Source organism: Callorhinus ursinus, unplaced genomic scaffold (genome assembly GCF_003265705.2).
Source record: "Callorhinus ursinus isolate GAN/ISIS: 27379988/994484 unplaced genomic scaffold, GSC_fseal_2.0 scaffold5, whole genome shotgun sequence".
NCBI lineage: Eukaryota > Metazoa > Chordata > Mammalia > Carnivora > Otariidae > Callorhinus > Callorhinus ursinus.
Genome location: NW_027397067.1, coordinates 75438183 through 75465623, shown reverse-complemented (window position 1 = coordinate 75465623; position 27441 = coordinate 75438183). Strand labels below are relative to the sequence as shown.

The 27441-nt window shown below is 48.2% G+C and overlaps 1 protein-coding gene across 3 annotated transcripts in view; it reads left to right on the top strand.

Annotated features, from left to right (window-relative positions):
* Nucleotides 1-27441, top strand: part of ZFAT (zinc finger and AT-hook domain containing) — a 191568-nt gene that overhangs the window by 25643 nt on the left and 138484 nt on the right. For 2 of the 3 annotated variants that reach the window (XM_025871171.2, XM_073893234.1), the window contains exons 2-3: nt 1521-1697; nt 14439-14693. In XM_025871171.2, the coding sequence (XP_025726956.1) occupies nt 1521-1697; nt 14439-14693 (432 nt within the window). Of the gene's footprint in view, nt 1-1520; nt 1698-14438; nt 14694-16108; nt 16189-27441 lie in introns of those variants that run through there. The other variant, XM_025871172.2, reaches the window with a different exon arrangement.

The window sequence follows — 27441 nt, the reverse complement described above, 5'->3', positions numbered from 1 at the left end:
TTCAGAGAATTTTAAAGCAGTAACAACATTTAAATGTTGGCCTGCTTTTTTGTTTTTTTCATCTCCCTGAGCCACCGGTACTAAATAATGTTGGTGATAAAAGTGTGGCCTGCAGTGGGGTGGCCAGCTCCCATAGATTCTCCCCCCCCCAACACATGCACTTTCTGTGCCATTGCTGGTGTCAACCCTCATACCAACGGGGGCAAGGCTGGGTGGGTGGGGGAGGATGGAGGTGCGTGGGCAGGCGTGGTGGTGGAAGCTCATGGAAGTTGTCTTCTGGCGGCTTCGTGTGGCATAGGTCAGCAGCCCAGTGTGAGGATGGGAGATGGGAGTGGAGCGGTACGAAACATTTGTTCACCGTCAACGGAGAGCAGATGGCCTAGAGATCATCTAGGATTGCCATATATCTGTCCAGCCTCCACAGAGAGCAGGTGGCCCGGAGACCTTGTATGACTGCCAGGCAGCGTCAGGAGTCCCCGTGAGGCCGATGAGGGTGAGGGAAGCAGGCAGTGTGGGTGTAGATTTTTAGCTGTCCAGCGGCATAGGTGAGGTGGGTGAGGGCACATGGTAGGTGGAGAGCTGGACAGAGTCAGGGCTGTGGTTTACAGCGTTCCCACTGCTGAGTAGGCAGGTTCGCTGCCTCTCCTAGTGCATTCCAGCAACTGAGAGGTTATTACTACTTCTCGAAGATCACCCCACTTTACAGCATTTAGGGACGGGGTTGGGAATGTAATCTGGGTTCGTCTGGCTTTAAAGCCACTGTCTTTTCCATCATACCAGTTCTTCTTTGCACTGTTAAAAAAAGATCTAGCTTTTAATTAGTTTTTTGATCCTAAATTTAATATTCCTCTATGCACCTACAATTATCTTAGACTCAGAAAGGAGCCTTTTCCCATTACATCTTCCTGCCTAGTATAATGGGATGAAAATAATGGACTATTAGTAAATACTTGTGAACGGTGGTAGTGCTTTCAAATAGGAATTAAGTGGCTTAAAAAAAAATCAACAGATTCCCATTCTTCTTGTTTTTAGTCCCTGTGCCAGCCAGCGAAAGGTGTCTTGGCTCTTGAGAAATGCTGTTTTGATCAATTTTCCCTTGTACCTAATTTGAGAGAGCCTAGCTAGAGCACTTAATTGCTGTCATTGAGGTTCATGCATTTGAAGGTTGGATTTTGGTTTTGCAGTTTCCTACTTGTTTATTTTACCTTGCCATGTCAGTGCTGGAATCTGGGCTGTTGGGTAGATTTGGGTAACGATTTGGGGTGGGGGTTTCCCAAAATAGACACTATCCGGAAGGACTGAGGTTTTGAAGTTCTGAAGAAAGAATTTTCTGGCAACTGGGGCCACCTGAAGTTAAAAGGGAGCTGCCTGGCCTGGAGGTGTCCACGAGAGGGACACAGTGTGTCGGAGACTGGCCATGGCTCAAAAGGGCAGCCTTCAGTATTTTTCTTTGGCAATTGGAAGCAATTGTTGTTCTCGTTAAGATGAAATAACATCGTTTGCTTTTTTTTTTCTTACAGAAAACACGGCCATCTTCATGTGCAAATGTTGTAACCTTTTCTCACCTAGCCAGTCGGAGCTGCTGTCCCATGTTTCTGAGAAGCACACAGAAGAAGGGGTTAATGTTGATGAAATCATCATTCCCCTCAGACCTCTGAGTACTCCTGAGCCCACCAACCCAAGCAAAAGCGGAGATGGTAAGGGGCCTGGGGTACCGGCTGAGGGGGCCATGGCCACGGATGTGCCCATTGGTGACAGTAGTGGTGATTTGCTCGCATGTACTTTGATGCTGGGTTTCTGTTTGGTGGGCACAGAAACTGAGAACATTCACATTTCCCACAGTTAATACTTGTCCAATGATATAGGTCTGCTCAAATAAGAGTGTGTTTTTGAATTCACCGAGCCTGGCCTCTGTGGGTGCTTCTCCAGCGCCTGGCTGTAGAAGGAGGAATGAACGAACGGAGGAAGGAAGGAGCGCATGAGACAAGGTGGTGCCTCCCACAGTGCAGAAAGCACGAGCTCGTCAGATGAGTGCGGCTTTAACCCGGCCCTGGGACCTGCAGGCTGCATTACCTGAAGCAAACGACATGACTTCTCTGAGCCTCCCTGAGCTTATCTGACAAATTAAGATAAATATGCCTGTCACAGGTGGGCGCTGGGGATGAAGCCAGGGGATATACCTGTGGTGCCGGATGACGCCCGCACAGAAGACAATAAAGGGAAGCTATTATAACATAGGTGATTAATGTGTAAGAATATACAACCTGAGACACAGCATTTCTGAACCGAGCGTGTAAACCTGGAAAAAGGATTTCAGTGGCGAAGCTTTGATTCGCACAGAATCCTTTGTGTTTGCAGCCAGTGTGTGGAGTGAGATCCATCTTGTGTGCAGTGTCCAGACATCTCCCACTGAATGGCATCCGATGCGGCAGGCAGCTGGCTTAGAGAAACCATCGAGGCACTGTAATTAGGTCCCCACAGACAAAGAAAATATGTAGTAGAGCAAACAGCAGTTTAAAAAAGCCCCCAGAAAACTATTTTTATATGACGAGGGACAACAGCCAGTCTCCTGTGCAGAAGGATAGTGTTCCATCACAGCATTCATTAGCCACACTGATAACCGATTGCTCTTTCCTGGGAATATTCAGACTGGCATTTCTAACCAGGCTGGCTTATTGATCATCTGTCTGACATTGTTAACAAGGAGAGACTCCAGGCAAAAAATGTTTTGGTTAATGAGTCCCTCTGGCCATTCCCAGGGAGCTCAGAGAAATACACCTGACAGAGGATTAAGTTGTTGAGAAGTTCCGCTGGTTACTGTTGGTCGCGTGAGATGAAACCAAGAAAACCCAGCACTTGAAACCAGTGGTGGCGAATGAGGAGAAGCAGGAGTATTCGTGTCTTCCTCACTAGCAGCGTGGTGTGGTGGGTCCACGGCATTTCAGCCCTGTCATGGGCCTCATGAATGGATCTGTCCTCTCCCCGCTTTGAGAAAGCAAGTCTGAGGTGGGAAGTGACACGTAATCACATCTCAAACCAGTAGTGCACATTTGAGTCTCTTTGCTTTGGGGAAAAGGAGGGGGGGAGGGAGGTCAATTGGGTGTTAAGAATCTACCAGTTGGCTGATTAAAAATGGGCAAAAGACCTGAACAGACGTTTTCCCAAAGAAGGCATACAGATAACCAACAGGTGCATGACAAGATGCTCAATGTCACTAACCATCAGGGAAATGCAAGTCAAAACTGCCGTGAGCTCTCACCTCGCACCTGTTGGGAATGGCTGTGTCCTTAGGAAGACGAGATAATAAGTGCTGGCGAGGATGTAGAGAAAAGGGACCCTTGTGCCCTGTTGGCAGGAATGTAAACTGGTACAGCCACTGTGGAAAACAGGATGGAGGTTCCTCAAAAAAGTAGAGATAGAATTATCTTTGATAATCTATCAAATAATATCATGATCCAGCAATCTCATTTCTGGAAATATATCCAAAGGAAATGAAATCAATATCGTGGAGAGATATCCACACCCCCATGTTCTTTCCAACTTTATTCACAATAGATAACCTAAGTGTCAGCCGATAAATGGATACAGAATGGATACAGAAAGTCTCTCTCTCTCTCTCTCTCTTTCTCTCTCTTACACACACACACACACACACACACACACACACACACACACACACACACAGAGGAATATTATTCAACCATGCCAAAGGAGGAAATCCTGCCATTTGCAACATGGGCGAATCTGGAAGACATTATCCTAAGTGAAATAAGCTAGACACAGAAAGACAAATATTGTATGATCTCACATATATGTAGAATCTAAAATAACTGAATTCATAGAACCAAAGAGTAGAACGGTGGTTGCCAGGGAGTCGGGGGAATGGGGAGATAGTAGTCAAGAGGTACAAACTTTGAGCTGAATAAGTTCTGGGGATCTAATGTGGGGCTTCTAGTTAACAATACTGTATTATATACTTGAAGTTGCTGACAGAGTAGATCGTAAGTGTTCTCACCAAAAGAAAAAAATGGTTGCTATTGTTGACTGTGGTGAGCATTTCACAGTGTACATGTATATTTAAATCATCTTGTATACCTTAAAAAAGTATATTGTATAAACTATATAGAATTTTGGTTTGTCAGTCATGCCTTAGTAAAGCTGGAAAAAAAAAAGAATCTGCCTAATGCCAGGGCCCTCACAGTTCAGCCACCTCGCCCTCTGCCACCCAGTCTGGGGGGGCGGTGAGTAAGGCTCATCCATCCAGACCTCCCTGGAGGACTCCCGATGACGTCATGTCCACATTCCATAGCTGAGTGGTTAAGATACATCGGCCTTCCAAAGAGTGTGGCTGAATGGACAGATGGAACAAGAGCTTTGGTCAGGAACTTTGAATGTTGCCTCTGGGGTTGAGCATCTATGAACTCAGAAGAGGGGATAATCTCTTGTAAAATTCATATGGCAGATAGAAGTCACATGAATTAATGGGTTGAGAACTTTGAGAAAGGTGGTTACAAAGTTTTAATTTTGTTTTTATTCAGCTTTGCTTATTAAGATTTTTCTTCCAACTAAAATGAAATGTGAATGAGATGAAATAATTTGAATTTTTCATTTCATTATAAATAATGAGCAAATGATAAGAGAACAGATAGATCTCCTCCTGAAATCCTGTGCATCAGTGGTGTCTGATACGCGTATGCTGACTTCCACCCTTGCCCTTGTTACTGATGTTAGTGAAAGGTAGGGCTGCCAGCTCAGGAGGCCATCGGGGCCGCCTCTTCCTTGAGACCCACCCTTCTCTTCGTCTCCTGAACAGCCAGCCCACCAGGCCCGTCCCTGCCTGAACCTGCCCTGCAGCCATGGTCCATCACTCAGTGGGGGTGACCGTGTGTTCTTTCTCCCCCTCATTGCATGAATACGGTGATTTATGTGGATGGATTTTCATACCCTGAACCACTCTTACGTTCCTGGGATACATTCCACTTGGTCATATTGCATAATCCTTTTTCTTGTGCTGCTGGAGCTGGTTTGCCTAGGACATTGATGAAGAAATTTGAGTTTGTATTTAGAGATCTTATGTAGGGTCATTTCTCTGATGTCTTTGGTTTTAGAATCAGGGTAATAATGGCCTCCCAGAATGAGTTGGTACGTGTCCCTTCCTCCTCTGTTTTTTGGAAGATCTTTGAAGTGTTGGTGTTATTTCTTCTTAAACGTTTGATAGAATTCACTGGTGAAGCCCTTTAGTTCTGGGCTTTGGGTGGGAAGTTTCTGGATTACCGATCCAGTTTCTTTGCTTGCAACAGGTACATGAATATTTTCTGTTGCTTCTTGAATTCCTTTCAGTGGTATGTAGAAATTTTCCATTTCATCAAAGTTCTCTGATTTGTTGGCATATAATTACTTGTTCATAGTATCCCTTAGAATTAAAAAAAAATTTTTTTTTGTAAGATGAGCAGTAATGTTCCATCTTTCATTCTTGATTTTAGCTTTTTGATTCTTACCTCTTTTTTCTTGGTGAGTTTAGCTAAAAGTTTGACAGTTTTTTGATTTTTATCTTTTGTTTTTCTGTTTAATTTTTACTTTTTGTCCTTCTGCTTGCTGTGCATTTGGTTTGCTTCTGTTTTCTCTGGTTTCTTGGGTTGGAAGAATAGGCTACTGATTGGAGATCTTTCTATGTCTCACACAGGCATTTACAGCTTTGTGAACCTGCTCTCACTGAATCCCTCAAATGTTTGTATGTCGTGTTTTCCTTTTGATCATCTCAACATTATTTCCTAATTTCCCTGATGATATCCTCTTTGACCTATTCGTTATTTCGGAGCGCCATTTAATTTCCATGAATTTTTGAGTTTCACAAATTTCTTTCTGTTATTTCTTTTCTAAAATTAAATTTTGATTGGCATACATGATTACATTAGTGTCAAGGTATATAAAGTAGTGATTCGATATTCTTATACATTATGAGATGATCACCACGGTGGCCCTAGTCACCATCTGCCACTGAAGTTATTACAATATTATCGATTATCTTTCCTATGCTGTACTTTTTTCTTTTTTTAAAGATTTTTAAAATTTATTCATTAGAGCAGGAGCGAGAGCAGGAGCAGGGGAAGGGTCAGAGGGAGAGGGAGAAGTAGACTCCCCACTGAGCAGGGAGCCCCATGTGGGGCTCGATCCCATCCTGGGATCATGACCCAAGCTGAAGGCAGATGCTTAACCGACTGAGCCACCCAGGCGCCCCTTCATTGCTGTACTTTTCATCCCCATGACTTAGTTATTTTATAACTGGAACTTTATACATCTTAATCCCCTTCATGTATTTCACCCATCCCCCATCCCTCTCCCTCTGGCAACCACCAGTTTGTCCTTTGTAACAATGAGTCGGTTTCTGTTTTGTTTTTGTTTTTCTTAGATTCCATATGTAAGTGAAATCATATGGTATTTATCTTTCTCTTTCACACTTATTTTACTTAGCATAATACTCCCTAGGTTTATCTGCTGTCGCAAATGGCAAGATTTCATTATTTTTTATGGTTCAGAAATATTCCAGTGTGTGTGTGTGTGTGTACACACATACAAAACACATCTTTTTTTCCCATTCATCTGTCGGTGGACACACAGGCTGCTTCTGTATCTTGGCTATTGTAAATAATGCTGCAATGAACAAAGATGTGCATATATTTTTTCAAATTAGTGTTTTTGTTTTCTTCAATACCTAGAAGTAGAATTTCTGGATTGTAGGGTAGTTCTATTTTTAATTGTTTTAATTGTTTGAGAAGCCTACATACTGTTCTCCAGAGGGGCTGCACCAGCTTGCATTCTTGCCAGCAGTGTAAGAGGGTTCCCCTTTCTTCACATCCTTGCCAACGCTTGCTATTTCCTATCTTTTTAATAATAGCCATTCTGACAGGTATGAGGTGGTATCTCACTGTAGTTTTGGTTTGCATTTCCCTGATGACGAGTGATGTTGAGCATCTTTTCATGTGTCTGTTGGCCATCTGCAGGTCTTCTTTGGGAAAATGTCTGTTCATGTCTTCTGCCCATTTCTTAACTGAGTTTTTTTTTTATTTTTGTTACTCACTTGTAGAAGTTGTTTATTTCTAATTTCAGCCCACATACTTTGTATGTATGTGTTTGAGCCCTTAACATGTTTATTGAGACTTGATTTATGGCCTAACATGTGGTTTATCTCGGAGAATGTTCCACGTGCAGTTGAGAAGAATTTGTAGTCTGCTGTTGGTTGTGGTACATGCTCATAGATAAGTATTAGGTTTTGCTGGTTTATACTGCTGTCCGTGTCTTCCGTTTCCTTGGTGCTGCCCAGATTTTATAATTGAGGAATATGTGGCTCAGAGACTGTGGAGGCCTTACCACCACCTGCTCACAGTTACCTAGTTAGTAGGTGGGACAGTGGGATTTGCACCCAGCTGCTCTGACAGCATTTGCTTGCTCTTGTACTGCTCTGGGTATAATCAGATTCTTACTACGAAGCTGCTTTAAAAATTATTTTCCTTTATTAACTAATTTATTTTTGACTTAAATTTTTCTTGAACACATTTCCTCTCTGTGTGTGTGTGTGTATACTGGAAGATTAGTTGCCTGTGTGGTTTAATTTTTAAAAATATTTAAGACTTTAATTAAACTCAGACTCTTAATACGAGAACATTTCTTCAAAAGTCTTTCATTAAGAACTCCAAGTCCTCCTTTTTCTCTCTGTGTGAGTCCGTAAAATTTGAGGCTTCCAGAAGCTTAGTTTCTCTCTAATGATTTCTATTCAGGTTTAACCTTCACAGTTCATTTTAAGTTGAGAGATACTTGAAATGCTTTAATTAAACCTTTAACTGAGTAGTAACTGATTGATTATTTTGGTCTCCCTTTATAACATGCAGGTTCCTAAATCCTTTGGTTTATTTTATAGCCTTTTAATCTGTTTTGCTCATGTAGGAAGCGGTCTGCCTAAGAACCTTTCATTTTCTCCTCTCTTCCCCATTAGATCTCTGGCTGTGGTCCAAGAAAAAAATGTGTGTGTGAGTGTGTGGTTGTGTCTGAGAATGTGCGTGGGTGTGTGTTTGGGTGTGAGTGGTGTGTGAGGGTGCATGCACATAATCGTTCATCCTGATGGCGGCTGGGACGGGTGGCCTGCTGGAGCTGTAATTCACGGGGGTCCGCGGAGAGCCTTGTTTGGTCTTCTATCTTCTTTCCCTTTCAGACCTTCCATAGGAACTCTTCTCCTTTTATCTCTGCCTTCCCTCGCACCCCACTTCTTTATTCAGTCACCATGCACCTGTCAGATGCTCAGGTGCTCTGCTAGGTGCTGACAGCGCAGGGCACATGGGGCATTCTTCCTGATGGCTCCACCTCTTGGCTGCTGGGCGGCCGGTAGGCAGAGGCAGTGATGCAGGGCAGCAGAGAAAGCACTTCTCTGGGGTCAAGGATTGGACGCTAAAGAGGGGGTCACAGAGTCTAGTCTGAGGGTGGAAGTTGGCGTCTAAATTTAAATCTCTGTGTTGTCTCTCCTGGACATCTACCACGGCCAGGGTCATTCTGAGTGTACTAGGCATTGCTGTACTCAGTGTTCCAGAAACCACTGAAACCTGGGTCTCTAATCTGCTCCGGCAGCAGCGTAGGGCTAAAGAGCACCCATCCCGGACTGAGGGAGACTCCTATTCCAGGCCTGGAGCTGTCCTATGATTGCCACGGCTGGGGCTGACACACAGGGTGCTTTTGTGCGGGTTATAAAGAGGTGCCCCCATTCTGGGCTGGTGAATTAGTAACAGGCTTTCTTTCTGGGTGAACGAGCAGAAAACATGGTCAGGTTGGATGCAGCTGGTGCCCAGTGCTCAGCCTGGCTCGTGGAGCATGGCCCAGGTATCGGCCCCCACTTGCCGTCCGTAGTGCCTCGAGAAGGGCTCCGCCTGCACCACACCTGTGGAGGCCCTGCTGGTGGCATCGGCAAATGGATTTTGTCATCTGCAAAGGGACGTAAGATGCCGGCCTTTTTTTTTTTGGAAAAGGTGATGAGATAAATACATGTTGATACATGATGCCTTAGTATGTGGTACGCACACCATGTACTTTGTAGCCCCCCGCTTCTGTTTCATCCATCTGTTGTCTGGGTCAAGAGTCGATCACACTGAGGCTTGTAGCTCGGTAACACTGTTGTCATTTTCCTGCAGAGTGTAGAGGAAAGGTCAAATCGTATTATTTTATTATTTCTGTGCTCTGAAATTAACTGAATGGACAGAAATGTGAAGTTCACCGGCTCCGAGGCAAATGGTGGGTTCAAAGCCTAGCTCTGCCACTTATGTTTTCTTTGTCTTGGGGCCACTTGATTAATCTTCTCCAACCTCAGCGTCTTCTTCCATACAATGGGTGTAATACTGATGCTTCGGGCCGAGCTTCGATGGGGAAGTGCCCATGAAGCGCTTCGCGGGGCGCTTGCACTGTACGTGCTCGCTACTTCCTCACTGTTGCTGTTGTTTGCGGGACATTTCCACCTTGTTACTGGTACCTCCACGGGGAGCAGGCGTGGGTGCCTTCGGCCTCCCTGATGCCCTGTGTTACAGGGCCAGCTGCCGTCTGTCCTGTGGAGGGGCTGCTGCATTCCCCATAAACCTCAAAGGCTCGCTCTCCCTTGTTTCTGATGAATAATTCATTGTCTTCCCATGGCTTCCTGGGCTTGTTGGAAGTAAATGTCAGGGAGAGTGCCTGTCAGGCCCAGCAGGGGTAGAGTTTTGGGATTTGCCTAAATTCTCGAGTTGGTGTGACTGGATTGAGCTGCAGAGTGAGGATGCTGGCTTTATCCCTGGTCTCCAGCATCATGAAATGTGGATGCCCCTAAATCCGTGTTGGCTTTCTTGGTGTGTGAGAAACTTCAAGATGAAGAAATCAAGGGAAGAGTGCTATAGGGAACAAGAGCAGGTGTGCAGTCAGGAATCACATGGTGTGGCAGCCGACCGAGTGGGAAGGTAATAGTTGCTTCAGGGAAATTGTCCAAGTCACAGTTTTAATGAGGATGGCCATAATAATAAGCAGTTGCCATTTATTGATCACCTTCTAAGTACTATGCTCAGCATTTTAATGGATGGCTTTTATTTATAGGGGACTATAAAACAGACAGTTTTGTGTTTATTTTTCATACGAGAGACGGCAGCTTGGGGGGGATTTAACTCGGGATGTCTGGTCTTCTGGTCTTGCCGCTGGTGTTCTCTGCACTGCAGCACTGGCTCTTTCCACATGTCCAGAGCCGACCTGAGGGCCGCATGACCCAGCGGGAAGAGCCGGGCAGGGGAGAGAGAAACCCGGATCCTGGCTCTGTGAGCTCAGCAGTAGATTCTGGAAAACATGCCAAGCCCTTTGAACCTTTGAGTCCCTTATTTCTTTTCCTTTTGAGGAAATTAACATTTGCAGCATCCATCTGTGAAGGTTTTTATGGGGATAAAATGAGATAAGAACTGGGAAAGGGCCTTGCATCCTTGAGGGATGTACAAATAAAGGGCTTACGTTACTAGAGTTTTAGTCACGTGGAGCTATTTTTTTCATGGTGCTCATGTTGTCTTTTGATTGAATTAAAAAACCTTTGGCTGATTCTTTGTGTCCCTTGCCAGTTTTGGCCTTGGATCTGCAAGGACGATTCTCTTGACTGTGAGGAAGCTGTCCCCAAACTATGGCATCGGGGCAGGGCTGATAGGTTGCGTGGTGGCTCGCCTCTCTCTTCCTTTTGGAAACTGCGGACGCAGGAAATGGCTGCTTTTTCTGCCATCAGACCATGTGTATTTACTTATTAAATGTCTCCTGCATCTCCAGCTCTGTTTGCCATCCTTGGGCTCTGGGAATTCACCCTCAGGATGTGTAACAGGTGGGGAAAGAGGGAAGCACACAGCCTGAGGCTGTGTCATCGGTGTGCACAGCACGCGTGCCTCACACTGTCGACGCAAGACCAGCTGGGTCCGCCTCGTGGAGGAGGACCTGAGGGTTTGAATGGGGCCTGGGGTCTGACTGGGGTGCAGGAGGTGGGCACAGACGGGGGCGGAGCAGTATAGGTACATAAAAAGACTGGGATTATCTGTGCGAATTTAGGGAGGTCTGGAACATTGCTGAGCACTTGAGAGAGAGCACACCTGTGCGTGCGTGTGCATGTTGAGCCATGTGAGGAAGGACCTAGACAGCCGGGTCTGAGTGTTGTGAACGATGGAATGTTCTAGAGCGAGGTAGTGAGACAAGGAGGACCAGAGCAGGAGGCTGTGGTCTGGGGGCCATGTGTAGGGATCTGGGTGGTGGCAAAGAACGGAGAGGGGGTTTAGTCGGCAGATGTCTTTAGGACAAATCAGAGTTCCCAGACAGACGGAACCAGGGAATTCACGGAGGAGGAAGGGGAATGGAAGGCAAGCCCATTCCAGGGTTTTGATTGAGAGGTTACAAGATTTCCCTTGCCCAGTTTCAGAGTCCTCAGCAGTTCTGTGAAATGTTTGTGTTTGTAGTTGATGGCAGCAACTCGTTTTCCGCGCTTTTAAATTATTCCAAGTTCATTTATGAATATTTCATTTTTCGCTAACTAATTGGTCTTGAGCATCTGCATTATGGATGTAGCAAGATGTAAGATTAGTTTTGTCACCGTCGTATTAGAGGATTTCCAAAGCTTTCAGGGCTGATTTTGTGTTTCTTCCTTGACAGCCAGATTGTGCATGGCTCGCTGGTTTAACCTACCCAGATTTATTGGTGCCCGCTGTGCAGGATACCAGGTTAGGTGCTGGGTGTAACAGAGAGTCGGGACTAGGGCTCTGCCTGCAGGGTGTCCCCCGTCTGCGGGGAGAGAGATGCACTGCGGCAGAGTCTCACACCCTCTGGCACGTCTCCGAGGAGAGAACGCTAGGTGTCCTGCTGTGTGTGCTGAACCCCAGGTTAGGGGCACAGTTGCCCACAAGACTGCTGACCCCACCCACAAGCTTGGGAGTCCCCGGGGCCACCCTTACTCGAACCAGCTAGCTGCAAATTTGGGGGACCCCAAGGACTCCCTCCAGTTCTGTAATTTGCTAGAATGATTCACAGAACTCAGAAAAGCACTATACTTATGATTACCATTTTATACAAAAAGTGGAGAGGTCAGAACCAGCCACAGGGAGAGATGCATGGGTCAAGTCTGGGATTGGGAGGGTTCTAGACGTGGAGCTTTTGGTCATCTTTCTCCCCCCGTGGAGTTCTGGATGCTCTTGCCTTCTTCCTGCTATATTATGTGACAGGACTCAAGTATTCCCAATCAGGGATGCTCACCTCAGCCTTCGGTGTCCAGCTCAATGACACACTGCCCACGTGCCTGGCCTTCAGTCCCTCGCTCCCGTGGGTTCAGATGAATACCTCTGTTCTCTGGTTCCTCCAGAGGTCAGAACTGCTCTGACTTGTCAGAGAGCCCCGTCATAAATCACGTTGTTAGACTGTCGGTGGCCCCAGCCCCCGCGCAAACAGGCACTCCTATCAGGCAGGACCTTCTGGGGCCCTAGAGGTCACCCCCAGTAGCTGAGGGCAGAGGCCAGACCTCTCTGGGTAAGGTTCCTCCTTCACCACACCTGCATCCTTGGAGCCTTTCAGAGGAGGAAGGCTGATCTGCCCAGCAGGATGCAGAGGCCTTCTCGGAGGTTGGGCCTGGGCCACGGACTTCCATAACCTGTTTCTGCAGCTTAGCTGACGTGACGTGTGTCAGGTATCTGAGCGCCTCGCCACTGATTCTGCTCCTCTGCTCCTCATTGCTGCCTCGGTAATTTGCACAAGTACATGCTGTTATGCAGACTAACAGGAGAGAAGTCTCAATGACTGTGAGGTCAGCCGCTTGTCCTCACTCTGTACATTCCTCTCCTTGCCATCCGCCCAACCTCCCATAGCTGTCGGCTGGCTCTTGGGTTTACACAGCTGTTGTTCTCCCCTGTAAAATCCGGTGCAGGCAGCGGGATCCAAGCGTCTCGTGCCCTTGTTTGTCTCATCTGGTCTCTTCTGCCTTCCTGTTGCTAAGTACTTTTCCCTCCCCTGTTCCCCCCCCCCCTCCCCCCCCCCCCCCCCCACCTCCAGCACGCCCCTCGACAGAGCGGGAAGGCAGTCACTGTGCACTGTGCTGGCTGCCCTGGCCCAGGAGGGCTCTGGTTTGGCTCTCTTGGTCATTGTTGACCAACTCCCCTTGGTCCTGCACCTCTGCAGAAGCTCTGCCCCTGCAATCCCCCTAACTCTTCCCCCATTCTGGTGCATGATCTCCCTGAGTTCTTGGGGACCCCGCGTCAAAGCAGCCTCCTTTGTCCAGACCGCACATTGTCATGCCACTCTTTCCCTTCAGACTCTGCTCCAGAACCTTCTTGCCTTCCTCTCTCCTCTGGTCTCCCTGTCTGGTTTGGGAGCACAACAATCTACTGAAAGGGTCCTCATGGGAGTAGCAGTGGGCAGCGTGCGTGATGCTTTTCTGTGCGGACCAGTAGCCTTAGAGCAGGGAGGAGCCCCGAAGACATCATTTTCTGTACGTGACCATTTTCCCAGGGTAGTGCTGGAACCCAAGACCCCTGCTTCTCCTCTGCTGCTCAGATTTGGAGGACTGCTGAAATGCTGTACCTCAGCAGACAGGCCACTAACACTGGGGTATCAGCCAGATGGTGCTGGCTTCCTGCTTGCAGTGTCTCGGGGTACCTGTCAGGTCCCATCATCTGAGACCACGCCACTCCACCTTCACACACCCAACAGCACGATGCTCCCTGACCCCGCTCACCCATCTTAATTCCCACCTTCATTCTGGAGATGAATGCTTTAAAAATGAGTGCTAATTAAGAAGAAATACAAGTTGAAAAATGATTGGAAACTTGCTTTAGAGCAGCTCTGAGCATGCCGTTGAACTCACTAGGTCGCTAGGAAACTCGAAAAATACTGCTACTGTCTTTAGTCCTGTAATTGGTAGACTTAGATTGTAATTATTTTTTCTCTGTTTTATCAGAACAATTTGGCTGTAATAATTATGATGCCATGAAATAATCTGAGTAGTTGTGTAGCTCATTAAGAGCATGAAAAGCTAAGCAGCCTTTGCGAATCTTTTGTGAAGCAGTCCTTAAGCATGTTCTGAGAACGGGGTGTAAGTGGAGTCAGTGGTTCACTAGGGGTCTGATTTGTGAACCGGGGGGCTGCCGGTCACAGTTTAGAATCATCCCCATTTTATGAGAGAAGATGTACAAAGGTTCTCATCATACGGGTATTTTTAAATCAGAATATTAGGAAATTGGTAACATGGTAGCATGTAGATGCAGCAACACGAGCACTAAAGATACTGCCTGTAGCTGTTAATTTCCGCAACTGCTTCAGACTTTCTTTTTTTCATAAAACGTGAAACTGAACACATTCGCACATTTGGAAGTTGGGTGCGTGCCCGGCACTGTTGCCGCGTGTAACTGCCTTGTGCCCTCTTGTTTCCTCGGTAGAGTTTTCGGTCATGAAGAGGAAGAGAGGCAGGCCCAAGGGCTCCACAAAGAAGCCCAGCACTGAGGAGGAGCTGCTGGTAGAAAGTGCCGTGGGTCCGAGCGAGGACAGCCCGCCGGCCCTTGAGGAGGGCAGCGGCCTGGCTCCCAGCAGCTTGGAATGCAGCAAGTGCTGTCGGAAGTTCTCCAACCCACGCCAGCTGAGGAAGCACATCTGCATCATCGTGCTGAATTTGGACGAGGAGGAGGGGGAAGCAGGTATGATGCCTGAGGGCCGAGCGCGTCTGTTTCCTAGGAAGACACGTAAGTACCGACGGCAGGCTTTGCTGGGTCAGTTAACTACGTGGAAAGAGAGCGTTGTTACACCAAGTCTCACCTCTCTGGAAAAGTTCCTCGTTTTGACCGTAAGTCACCTCTGAATTGAAGGTGTCGTGTGGTAGGTGGTGCCCACGGAGTGTGAGTCACGGGGGTGCCACTATGGGGCTCTGGGGTTTGCAGAGAGGGTGAGACATGAGCTTATGTTCTGGGGGGGACGGGAGGGTTGGACAGCACAGTATGTGAGCAGGGAATAAGCCCTTGGCGATGGGGAGTCAGGAGGGGACCTGGTGTCGCGGTTTGGGTGGCCCTGGGATTAGTGGAGGGAGGACGTCTCTGTGGGCGGACAGGGCTGTGTGAGCACAAGTGCGGACATTAGGATGCTCAACGCCCCCGTGAGGGACCTTGATGAGCCAGCGGAGGCCGAGGGCTAGGTTGTGGCGGGCATTCTGGAAGCAAATGGAATATTGGTGCTTCTTCCACATATGTTTCTGGCTTGGCTTCAGCTCTGCAGCCACTTCTAAAAGAGGCTGAAGGGGGTGCACAGGTGAGCGGGGAGTGACGTCACCGTGACAGAGCGCGTCTCCTGGGCGACCTTCTCGGGGGAATAAAGTAGCACCACTGTCCTGGAGAGGGGAGGGCCTCTGCTGTGGGCTCTGCTGTCGTCTGGTTCTTGTGCCACTTGTGAAATGCTCAGACGGCCCGACGGTTGAAGTTCTTACTGTGCTTTGTGCTGGGCTCAGGACGTCACGTGGGAGACCATTTGGTTAAAACACAGGCTTTGGGATATGGCTTCCTGAGTTTGAATTGCAGCTGCTCCAGCCCTTACCAGCTTCCTTCTGCCTCCGTTTCCTCATCTGTAAAATGGGAATAAAACCCAGCACTATCTCATCTGGTTGCTTTGAGGATTAAATAAGGCAGGACTTACAAAGTGCTCAGAACAGCACCTGCATATGAAAAGCGCTCAACAAATGAATGTTAGCTGTCACTTTCCTCGCAGTGTTATGGAAACAGTACTGTTGTCCTCCTTCGGGTTTTATAGATAAGGAAAGTTAGACCCTGGGAAGTCAGGTCATTAGTCCAGCGTCCTTCAGTTAGCAAGGGGACCTAGCCTTTGAACCTCCATTGTCAAGGTCTTTACTATAAATACCTCCCAGCGGTGAAGCAAGACCACTGGTGTGCAAAATCCTCGCACAGATTGGGGGGATAATTGAGCAACTCATCACCTGATACTTACCAGACATCTAGGTTGGTGGCCAAGGCTCATTGCCAACATCCGTGCAAACTGTAGAAAATATGAAATGTTGTTCTTTCCTTTGAAGAACTGCTCTCAAGGTGACTCCGTGAACCCTTTCTAGGCTGCATGGGCGAATGCGCATCGTGGACGAGCATTCAGACGAGAGAAGTCAGCGAGAAGGCAGCTGTCCCATGGCAGAGCGTGAGTCATTGCTGTGTGAGACACGTAGGTAGGGAGTGCTGTGGCCTCAGAGCCCGATGCCCTTTTGGCAAATTAAGATACTTTTAAAAGTGAGATGGTTGAGGGAAGAAGGACGAGGACATACCTCCCTGCCCCTGAAGTGCTGATTTCTGGTGGATGTGTCAGCCACTGGCCCTGGAGTACAGAGTTGCCCCCTACGCCAGGCACACCCCCTGCTCTCTTCTTCTCACGCAGATAGTTAATGGTGGTTGCATTTTGTTTGTTTATTAAGTTTTTTACTTTAATCCCAGTATAGTTAACGGTGTGATATCGGGTTCACATGTGCAGTATAGTGACTCAGCAAATCCATCCATCACCCAGTGCTCATCACAAGTGCCCTCCTTCCTCCCCATCACCTAGTTCCCCTACCCCCCACCCGCCTCCCCTCTGGTCACCATCACTGTGTTCTCTAGAGTTAAGGGTCTGCTTCTGTTTGTTTTTTCTCTTTTTTCCCCTTTGTTTTGTGTCTTAAGTTCCACATATGAGTGAAATCATATGGTGCTTGTCTTTCTCAGACTTACTTCATTTAGGATAATACTCTCTAGCTCCATCCATGTCATTGCAAATGGCAAGAGTTTGTTCTTTTTGATGGCTGAGTAATACTCCATTGTATACATTGACCACACCTTCTTTATCCGGTCCTCTGTCCGTGGACGATTGGGTTGATTCCATAGTTTGGCTATTGTAAATAATGCTGCTGTAAACATAGGGCTTGCATGTATCCCTTTGAATTAGTGTTTTTGTATTTTTTGAGTAAATACCCAGCAGTGTGATTACTGGATCATAGGGTAGTTCTATTTTTTAACTTTTTGAGGAACCTCTGTGCTGTTTTCCAGAGCGGCTGCACCACTTTGCATTCCCCATGGTGGTTGCATTTTAATAAGAGGCACCAGCTGTAGCCTTCAGAGCCTCTCCGTGTGTACCTGCCTGAGTCCTGAGAATCCGAATCTCTCTGCTCATTCAGTGTTGTCTTCTTGCGTATCTGTTTTGTTTTTGTGCCTTCACGTGATTTATCCCATCAGACTCCTTGTGGGAGACTCCTGGGCTTTTTTACATTACGGTTGGAAATCAGGGATCTCCTTTGCAAAACATTCCCTCTGCTTCTTCCTCCAGAGGTCAGACCTGGATCTAACTTGGATGCAGCCTGAGACGTTCACTCAGATCTATGGATGTTCTGCACTGCCCTCAGGGTTTTCTTCCTGAAGCAAAGTTTTTCAGTGTCTCCCCTTCAGAGTAAAGTACAAAGTCTGCTCCTGGGCATTCAAGACCCTCAACAAAAGGATCTTTCCATGGAGCTCTATGGCATTTTTCTGTGTCTTACTGTTTGCAATTGATGAAATTTAAGTTATTTCCAGTCTTTTGCTGCTGTGAGTATTGCTTTAATAAATGCTTCTGTATGCGTGTGTGTGTGTGTGTGTGTGTGTGTGTGTGTGTGTGTGTGTGTATACATACCCACGTATATGTGTCTTTGTAGACTTCCACTGTTATTTTTGTAGGAGTAACTCCCAGAAGTATAACCCCTGGGTCAGAAAGTATATTACATATTACCAAATTTCCCCCACCCCGAAAGCTCAAGCCAATTCAGATTCCAAAAGTGTCTGAGAGTGCCTATTGGATATTGACATTTTTTTCTTTTTTAATACCTGAGATGTTACAGAAAATACTAAGAAGTAACAATAATCCAGAGTCTCACTGACGAGGTGTATCGGCTCTTACACTGTATAAGAAAGAAGAAAGATCCCGCTCGGTTCTATGTACGTGTACGTTTTTTAGAAATGGGGTCATGCATCATGTTCTGTGATCTTGTTTCACTCACTAATGTGGCCGATAAAGTTTTCATGTCAGTATTTTTTATTTAACAAGCGGTTCCATAGCACTTTCTGGATGTCACCATCTTACCGCTGTTAGCTCATTTAAGTCACAGCAGTGGTGACTGAGTGCTGTATGTAGCTGTGTAGCTCTAAGAAGTAGGCGCTGGTGTTTTCCCACTTTACAGAAGAGGAGACAGAGGCACAGAGAGGTTCAGGAGCTTGCTGAGATCACACAGCCTGTAAGCAGCGGGGCTGGGCTCTGAGCCTGCCACAGTTCAGCCGTGCTCTGCTTCCTGGCCCCAAACACTCAGTAAATGTAGATTATTGTCATCTTTAAAGGCCACCCTGCATTTCACCATATGCATGGGCTGTGCATTTTCCTTCATCAGTTTCCAGTCGATTGACATTCACGATTGCTTTTAATTTTTGTCCCTGATTTAAAAAAAAAAAAAACAACAAAACACAAACCACCTCTCAGGTGACTGGTCTTAAGCATGCATTTTAATTTTACTATTATATTTACCCTCATGCTATTATTATCTTCGGCAAATACCTAGTCACGTAATTGCTGGGCTAATAAGAGCATATATTACATTTTGACACGCCCGCACGTTGCCAAGCTACCCTGCAGACAGCATCTGTCGGTTACTTCCCCGACACCAGCTCCTACCCGCTCTGGTCCTCTTCATCTTGCGCTCTGTCAGTCCTCAGCTCTGCCAGGCCCTTCTGCCAACGACTTCTTTTAATTATTTGAATTGGCATCTGTGTGGTCACGAGTAGACCCTCTGGTTACAGCATTACTGGGGATTTGTGTTTTGTGTGTAATTTGGGGTGTTAGCCTGTGCTTTTTACTTACTACACCTTTGGGTCACCGTATGTGCAGAAAGTATTTTCCACAGTTTATCATTTGTCTTTTCATTTCATTTGTAGCCTTACTTTGTTTCCTTTTGCACTTCACTGAGTTTTAAGTATCTGTCCTGTCACTCCTGTCGAACGTTCCTTTTAGATTTCTTGCCCTTTTCATCATAGCTGAGAACACTTAGCTATGCCCCCAAATAATAAAATACATGCTTCTATCTATTCCTCTCTGATTTGTATGGTTTCATTTATTACCTATGCCTTTGATCCATCCGGAAATCATGGTTTTGTGAGAGTCATAAAGTAAGATAGTTCTGTCAGTAAACATGGGCAAAGGAATTATCTTAATAAATGCAATTTGGGAGATAAATTATTTCAAGTCCTAGGGCCCACAGAGAAAATAATAAGGGTATGGCTCAAAGTTTTAAGAAAAACCCTTTAAAAAGCAAAACTTTATATTTTGAAAATAATTACAGATTCACAGGAAGTCGAGAGGATTGTGTAGAGAAGTCTGGGGCCCTCACCCCTGTTGCCCCCAAGGGGTGCATCGTATGTAGCTGTGCAGCACGACATCAGAACCGACACGGATGGTGACACGCATGTGTGCAGCTCCGTGTCACATCACGCGGGGGACACGTGCTCCTGCTGCAGAATCACCACCCCCCCCCACCCCTGGCAACCAGAGATCTGTTCTATTTGGTCACTTCAAAAATCTTGTATCCATTGAACCACATGGTATGTGACCTTTTAAGATTTGCTCAGAAAGCCCCCTTTTCAGACTCACTTTCATAGTTTTATAGTCAAGGAAGTTGAAGTCCAGAGGTGATGATTATCCAGAGTCTGGATAATCCAGAGTCTCACCTGATTGAGGGTTGGGGTGCGTGCAGCCCCACACCTGCCTCCCGCCCTGTGGCCAGCTGCGCTGTGCCTTCAGACCAGTGTCATTTCCACCTCATGGATGTAGATTTTATGCGTTCCCATGTACTTCTGTCAGCTTTTTTGCTAACCTTATAAGAAACGAAGGTCCCACCTTGCGTAGTTCCGATGTTTATTTTCTACTCCGTAGCTCGTTAGGCGGTGTCTCCTGCAGTGGCAGACAGGAGCAGCCCTTGCTAATAAGATTATCAGCTGCCTCCAGTAATAAGCTGTAGAGGAAATGGCCGCATAGCCCATTGATTTGAATGACCTTCAAAGGACTTTAACAGCAATGGAAAGGTAGAAACTCTGGGCGTTTTTCCCTTTCTGGGCCCCATGGAAGCCTCTAAAATATGCAGAGATGACCTTATGCCCAGTTGCCTTGTGGCCGCTGTCTCTGCAATTGCTCCACGCTTCCCAGTTTGCCAAGCACAACATTACAATTTGGAAAATTCTTGCATAATTGTTTTAATACATGGGCGGTAAAGAGCAGTTTAGTGACATTTCAAACAATTGACCTTGACTCTCTAGCTTGTTAAAACAATTAAAAGGAAACAACATAAGCCTTTCCCTAGCTGAACCCTGGCAAGTTAAAATAATACTTTTGATATGTGTTCAACATTTATTTATTTTATTCTGCATTTGAATAGTAAAAGAAACCAGGAAAAGAGATTTTTTGTGCCATTATGTGGAACAGCTGGTGTTTCTGAAAAAACAGTTTGTAGCCTATAGAAACCAATATGTCAACTTTATAAAAGTGACTTCTGAACCTTCCCAAGCTTGTTTCTGGGGTCCATTTTGGCAAGGAGAGTTGCAAAAATTGGCTCTTATTCTTGTTGAATCTGTCCTAAAGAAGACAAGGCATTTATTCTAAGATCTTACCTAAGATGCACCTATGATCTTCATGGAGTTTTTTTTACAACAATATTTCAAGTGCCTTCTGTATTTGTGTTAGCAAAACAGCTGATTTGGTAAGAGCTGCTATGATTGAAAACGGTTTGGGGTGAGCTGTGTTTGAAAATTTGCAGGTGTGAAGGAAAGGCAGTATCAGTCTCTGAATAGGACACCTTTCTCCGTGGAGAGCTGTGTAATGAGGGATGACTGTTTGCTTTTGCTGTCTGTAAACCTCAGTTTCACTGTTTACCAGACCAGTCAAGTGGGTGGAAGCCTGGAGGTCATGCAGCGCAGTGGTGCCCATGCATACTCGGCCTCCAGCCTGCCGGGGAGTGTAGGCACGTGTCCTGGCACGTTCATGTCCCCTCCCTGAGACACCTCGCGCTCCTAACTCCCTCCTCCCGCTCCTAACTCCCTCCTCCCTCACCAGCTGCCCCTCCCCTCTTTGTGAGCTTCTGTTCTGCTCATCACGTCACTGTCCCTGAGTCTGTCAGTCAGTGTAGGCCAGGTCACGTCCTTAGAGCAAGCCTCTCCCTCATGGCGGTGGCCCTAACACAACCAGGCTCGAGTTCTCCCTCGGACTGCACACCCACTTCAGGTCCTCGGGGATTGTGCTCACCCGGGGTCCCAGACAGAGCACCCACCACCATGACGGTGGCTGGTCAGTGTGCAAGAAGGGAGGACAGCCGTGGATGGTTTCCCATCAGCCTCGACGTGACCCCGTCATTTCCACCCATGTATTCCACTGGCCAGAGCTGATGTCACGGCCCCACTGACTTCAGGGGGCTAGAAAGTGCAACCCTGCCGTGTGCCAGGGTGGGGGAGAACTGGAGATGTCTGCTGATGGCCACTAGTGACGGCTGCCTGGCTCCTGTCCACTTCCTTGGAGCCACCCCCAGCTGTGCTCTGTGACCTGCAGACGTCCTCCTTGGCCAGACCCTCTTCTGAGCTTGCGATCAGTTTGGGTACTGCGTACCCATAGGCAGCATAAGCTATGCAGCATGTTCGGTGCTGTGCTCATTGTCTAGCTCCTTGTAAACGCCCCCGCCATTCCAACATGGTGACCAGCCCCACCATCCATGTGTCCTATCCCTCACCTGTCATATTGGTTACTTACCATGGCCAGTTGACTTTTTCTCCACGCCAGCTCCCTTTCATATGGGTCAGACCCTGTCATCTCTTCTTGTGACAGCTCTGGTCTGCCCTTCTGCTCCTACCCATGCTCTCTGTATACCAGTGATTTGCAAACACGTCCCTGATACATAGTCATTTAGTTACTAATAAGTTGCATTTTTAAAATTTAAAAACCATCTTACAGAGTCCTTATTGTAGGCCTACCACTATTCTGTGTATCTTACAAATACTAATTTATTTCTTCTTCATAAAAAGCCCATGAGGTAGTTACTGGTTTTGTCCCCATTTTGCAGATTAGGAAACTGAGACAAGCATCCTGTCCAGTGTTATAGTAAGTGGTGGGCCTGCGATGGGAGCTCAGGCATTTTGGCTCAAATACACATTTGCTGTAAGAGTATGTTATTATAGGCATTGTAAAACGTACATAAAATATAAAATTCACAAGGATGCGGTCAGAAAGGCAAAGAGGAATTCTGTTTTCTTCCAGATAGCAGTGGATTGTTTTACGCACGCCCTGGGTGTGTGCACTCTGGCTCTCCCTGCCATTGGAGCCATCTCTCCAGAGTGCAGACTGGTCCCATCCCTCCCTCGGAAACAGGCCGGCACGCCTGCCCCTGTTCACAGACAGTCGGAGCTCCTCCCAAACCTGCTAGGTTGTTTATGTATAAACCTGACAGCTTCCCCCCCCCCCACCCCGCCCCACACCCTGCCTCTGTTGCCCACCTGCGTCTCCATGACAAACTTCCGCAGGACCCAGGACTCTGTGCTCTTTCTCTCTGGTACGTTGTTCCCTTTGCCTGGAAAGACCTGTTTCCTTCGGTCCTCTGAATAGCCACACTCATCCACAGCCCCTGAGCCCTGGGGCCCTCTCGGGTGCCAGCAGATTCCCACTCAGCTGCAGCTCCTGGCCTCATTCCTTTTGCAGGCTGGCTTGGTGTGTGCGTCCTTGTTCTTGGCCTCTGCCTCCCAGCAGCGCAGGCTGCTCACCCCATGCCATGCGTGTCTCCCCCTGTTAAGAGCGTCAGTCTGTGTTTCTGTCTCCCCATATGCTGATAGCTCAGCAGGCAGGATCCCCAGGGCCTGGTGCCCTGCACATGGCACAGAATCACTCATATCTCTCCTTTCTTTGGCAAAATCTAGAGCCAGACTCTGCTCCTTTATGGATTTGGCACAGAGTGTGTAAGGCACTTTGTGTGGGTATCTCATCTCTCTTTCCTGTTCCCAATGTTTAGAACAGTGCCTGGTGGCACACAGAAAGTGCAGTAAATGCACGAATCCTCTAGAGCAGAAACTAGGGCTACACAGAGTCTTAACAGGCGGCCAATGAAGGTTAGTTTTTCTAACTTCCCCATGCATTTCTCTGTGGTATGGGGCAGATGACATGGCTGAGGTCCCTGTACATGTTGCTGACTGACCATCCAGAGCTGCTCATGGTCATTTCTGGACTCTGTTCTTTACATTATGGATTGCGTCCCCTTTTTTCCCGCCCATATTAGATGGTTGCCTATGAAAGTTACTTCTCACTTGCTGGTGTTTCTCAGTCCTCGGAGATAGAAACCTGAGTCACCTTTAATTCCAACTTTGATCTCACCCCAGACTAAACGAATGGTCACCAAGCCCTGCTGGCTTTTGCCCCCTGCGCCCTTCTGGGGCGCCTGGTCTCCTCTCTGACCTTCCTCCCTGCCCCAAGTCTAGCTTTCTCATCACTCCCAGGCACTTTTAGCCACAGCCCTGGGAGTGGTCGCTCCGCTTCTCAACTGGCCCCCTAGGCCCCCTCTTCACAGAGCGGTGTCGAATGCAAAGGTAACCTGTCGCTTTCCTATTGAGCATCCTCCTGTGGCCTGCCTGCCCCTACCCTGAGACTGGACTGCTATCTGGGCCACTGCTCTGCATGCTTGTGCCCACTTGTCTCCTGACTCCTTTGGTGCAGGCAGCTTTCTCTTCTTACAGAGCCCCCTGCACGCCCTGAGCCAGCCCAGCCAGCCTGTTCTCTTCAGGGCCAGCCTACCCATGGAGGCAGCTGGTAAATGTATGCCCAGTGAAAATACTTGTGCGTGACCTTCATTACTCCACTGGCTTCTGATACTTGAAGTTCAGATAGATTATAACAGGATATGTGATCAGAGTTCCTTAGGGAGGGAAGAAAGTGTGGGGCCGATAGCTGGGAGCCCATGAGGAGCTAGAGAGGAGTATGAATCAGGCTGCTAAGTTTTATAGATGTCTGTTTATGTGCTCGCAGAATTTCCAGAGGCAGGCTAGTCCAGAACATCCATGGGTCTGAGGAATCCTAGACCCAGGTCAGCAGGACCATGGCGCTCACTGTCCCCAGCTGGATGCCACGGTGAGGCTGATGCATCCTCTTAGTGTGCGCCCAGCTGTGGCAGCTGCTGCCAGGGCTCAGAGTGTCTCTTCTGGTCCTCCCGCCAGATGCCTGGCTGGGACTGCCATCTCACTACAGATGAAGTGAAAGAGGCTCTGCCACGGGAAGGAAGTTTTCCCAGGCCAGCTGGCCATTACCCGAATCCCTTAGATTTCTGAGCTCAAGCCCTGGCTGTCTTCTGGGATGCTGGGCCTCCTACTCGCCCCCCTGCCCTGGCCCAGAGTCCCCTGAATTAAAACCTCCAGTCCTGTTGGGGATGAAGTATCCCGGTGTGAGACACAGAAGTCAGAAGTAGAGCTGGCCCTGTGCACCCTGATCTCTTGCTCCTGACTTGCTGTGTTTCTCGGGTAACCAGGGGCACTCAGAGCCTTTTTCTGTAGCGGTGGTGGGGCGGGGTTTGGGGGTGGGGACTGACAAGATCCCACCTCAGCAGGACTGTATGGCAGGACTTCTGAATGAGGACTTCCTTGTTCAGCATCTTGGAGGGCAGTGAGGGCCGTGCGGGCTGTCTGGGACTGTGTTGGGGAAGTCTCTTCTTCCAGAGCATCTTGCTGTGTGCAGTTCAGTGGGCTGCCTGCTGAGTACTGGCATGGAGGACCTTGATAGGGTGTGATGGAGGCTGTGGCACCATGGGCTTTCACTCTAATGAATGCTTTGTCCCAAGACAGGGAGCTGCCATGCCTTGGGGCCCCATTTGAAAAGGAGTACTCTCTCTCCCATGAAAACCCCTGATTGCTAAGAAGTACTGGGATGGGTGGCCCATGGCCCACGGCCCAAAGCTTTTAAAGCCGGACTTAACTGCTGTGCCTGGTGCTTGTGAGCTGCCACGGAGGCCGGCTGAAGCCGAGGGCTGAGATTCCCCACAGCAGGCAGATTCTCTTCTCTTTTTTCCTCCTGATTCCTGGGCTTATGCTGTTGTTGGGCGCCAAGCCAGACTTTGGGGATCAGAGTTGAGTAAGATGAGTCTCTTCCCTTGAGCAGCTGAGTGTCTGAAAAGGGGAACAGGGAGGCGAATAGATAATGGACGATGGCAGAAGGGCCAAACCTGTGCAGAGGGGCAGGAGAGGACCGCATGTCTGTAGGGTACATCCTGGAGGGCTTCTTGAGGAGGGGGTCTGAGCTCCATGTGTAAGGATGATGGCATTTGTGTGTGTGGAGAGGAGGTGAGAGAGGCATTTCCTTCCCAACTCAAGACTGCAGGCGTGGTCGTGTAGCCAGAACAGGGGTCACGTGGAAGACAAAGGCCTCATGCCCATCCTGTGTGTCTTTTCATGGCTGTCCCTCGTGGGGGCACTGCTGGAAGCAGGTGCTTGCCTGGCTTTCCTTCAGAGCCATACAGCCAGGAATCTGTGAGAAAGCCTGAGGGTATGAGCAAAAGTGGGAGTGATGCGTATTCAGCAGGTCCGATGGAGTGATCGTGGCCTAATAAGTTCCAGAAACTGCTGTCTTAGCAGTGTGGAGTGAATTGGGGCCGGAGTCCCAGAATATAATCCCTTATCAGTCTTTTTTGACAACTGTTCTGAGCTTTTTATTAATGTGGCTGATAACACTTTACTCTCTGGGGTGTTGTGAGATTTAATTAGTTCTTGGGCAGTTTAGAATAGGTACTTGAGAATATTAGTGCAGTGTTAATTATAAATGAGTGCATATGAGCTAATTTCTTCAAAGGTATGACTGCATGTACACTTAACTCTTCACCTGCCCTTTGCCAAGTCAACCTGCCTGGTTTGAGTGTTACTCTCTGTAGGGGACTCTGTGAAGTCCTGTGGGGAACTCAAAGATACAAACGCAGACACGGATCCCACTGCTAGACGTGTGGAGTTGGAAAATGGAACAGTGTTCCTCCCAAAGGAACCCCTCTGGGGCGGGGGGGTTGGTGAACAAGGAACAAGGAGGTCTTATATCAGAGGGGCTTAATTTTTCTTTGTAAGGTCAGAGAAGCCCAGCAGAGTTAAGGGTGTGTGTGTGGTGTATATGGTTAGGGGCTGAGAAAAATGGGTATCTTTTTGAACCTCTGCTGTGGGTCATTCATGATTCATGAGAAGCGCTGAGTGAGTAGGTGCTGTCTGTGTACCGGGCACATGGTTGTTGTTGGCGATGTGATGGCAGGTAAACCAGTTCGTGTAGCAAAGTTGCTCAGAGTTTCGTGATGTGGGCAGAACATGATACTAGCACTTTGAGGTAAGCGCGAGGAGCAGCTGTATAGGTCACAACAGGGTCTGAAGGGAGCTCAGAGAAGTTGCTGTGGAAGCAGCCTGGGAGGGCAGGGTGGTGGTCAGGGAGGGCTCGGGCTGGGCTTGGAAGGCCACGTGGGCCTCTTCTTCCGAGGAGTAGGGGTGGAGGTGGAGGTGAGGTGGGGGGAGAGGGGATGGAGAGGGGAGTGCCAGCCCTGGCAGAGGCATCAGCGTTCCTCAAGGCTCAGAGGAGCACCCCCCCAGCCACATGTGGTCAGTGGGACATGGTGCAGGGGGGCTGGGGCAGTGGTCCTGTTGAGCGTCTGCGGTATCTGAATTCAGCAGTGGCCTTGGGAGTGAAGAGAAGTGGACGTATTCTAGAGCTCTGGTGGAAGTGTGATTGCCAGGGCCTGGGCAGAGCTTGGAGTTGGGTGGGAAGCCGGAGAGAGCGGGTGGGAGGTGGTCTTGGTTTTGGCTTGGGTGCTAGGGTGGAGGATGGGCCCTGTCAATCTGGAGAACCCAAGGGGGAAGCAGGTTTGGGGAGGAGAGGACTTGTACTTCTGGTCGTGTGTGGAGTTTGGTGGACTCCGGGTGTGCAAAGGGATATTATCTATCAGGCTGTGGAGCCGGCAAGAGGGCTGGACCGGAGCGCTAGCCTTGGGGCCATCTGCAGATGAGGGCGCGAGTGGATGGGGCATCCAGTGGGTGGAGGTTCCCGAGGACCCTGCTGCTGAGCATCCGGAGGGCTGGGGAGGCAGCCTGTAAGGGGGAGGGGGACAGGCAGCGATGGTAAGTCAGGCAGGGAGGTGACAGGAGAGGAAGCTGGGGTAGAGGCCACTGGTCTTGGGGCTTGGGAGTGTGGCTCGTGCTACCTGCCGGTGAGATGGGGTTTGGAAAGAGGAGCCATCTAGGAGGACTGAAAGGATCGTGGGTGTGGGCAGGAAGCAGATGGCATGCTTGAATTGGCACCTTGAGGGCTTAGGAAAGGGATGCTTTATCAAAGGTTGCGGTCCTGTGGGACACTGTGGACAGTGGGGTCGCGAGGTGG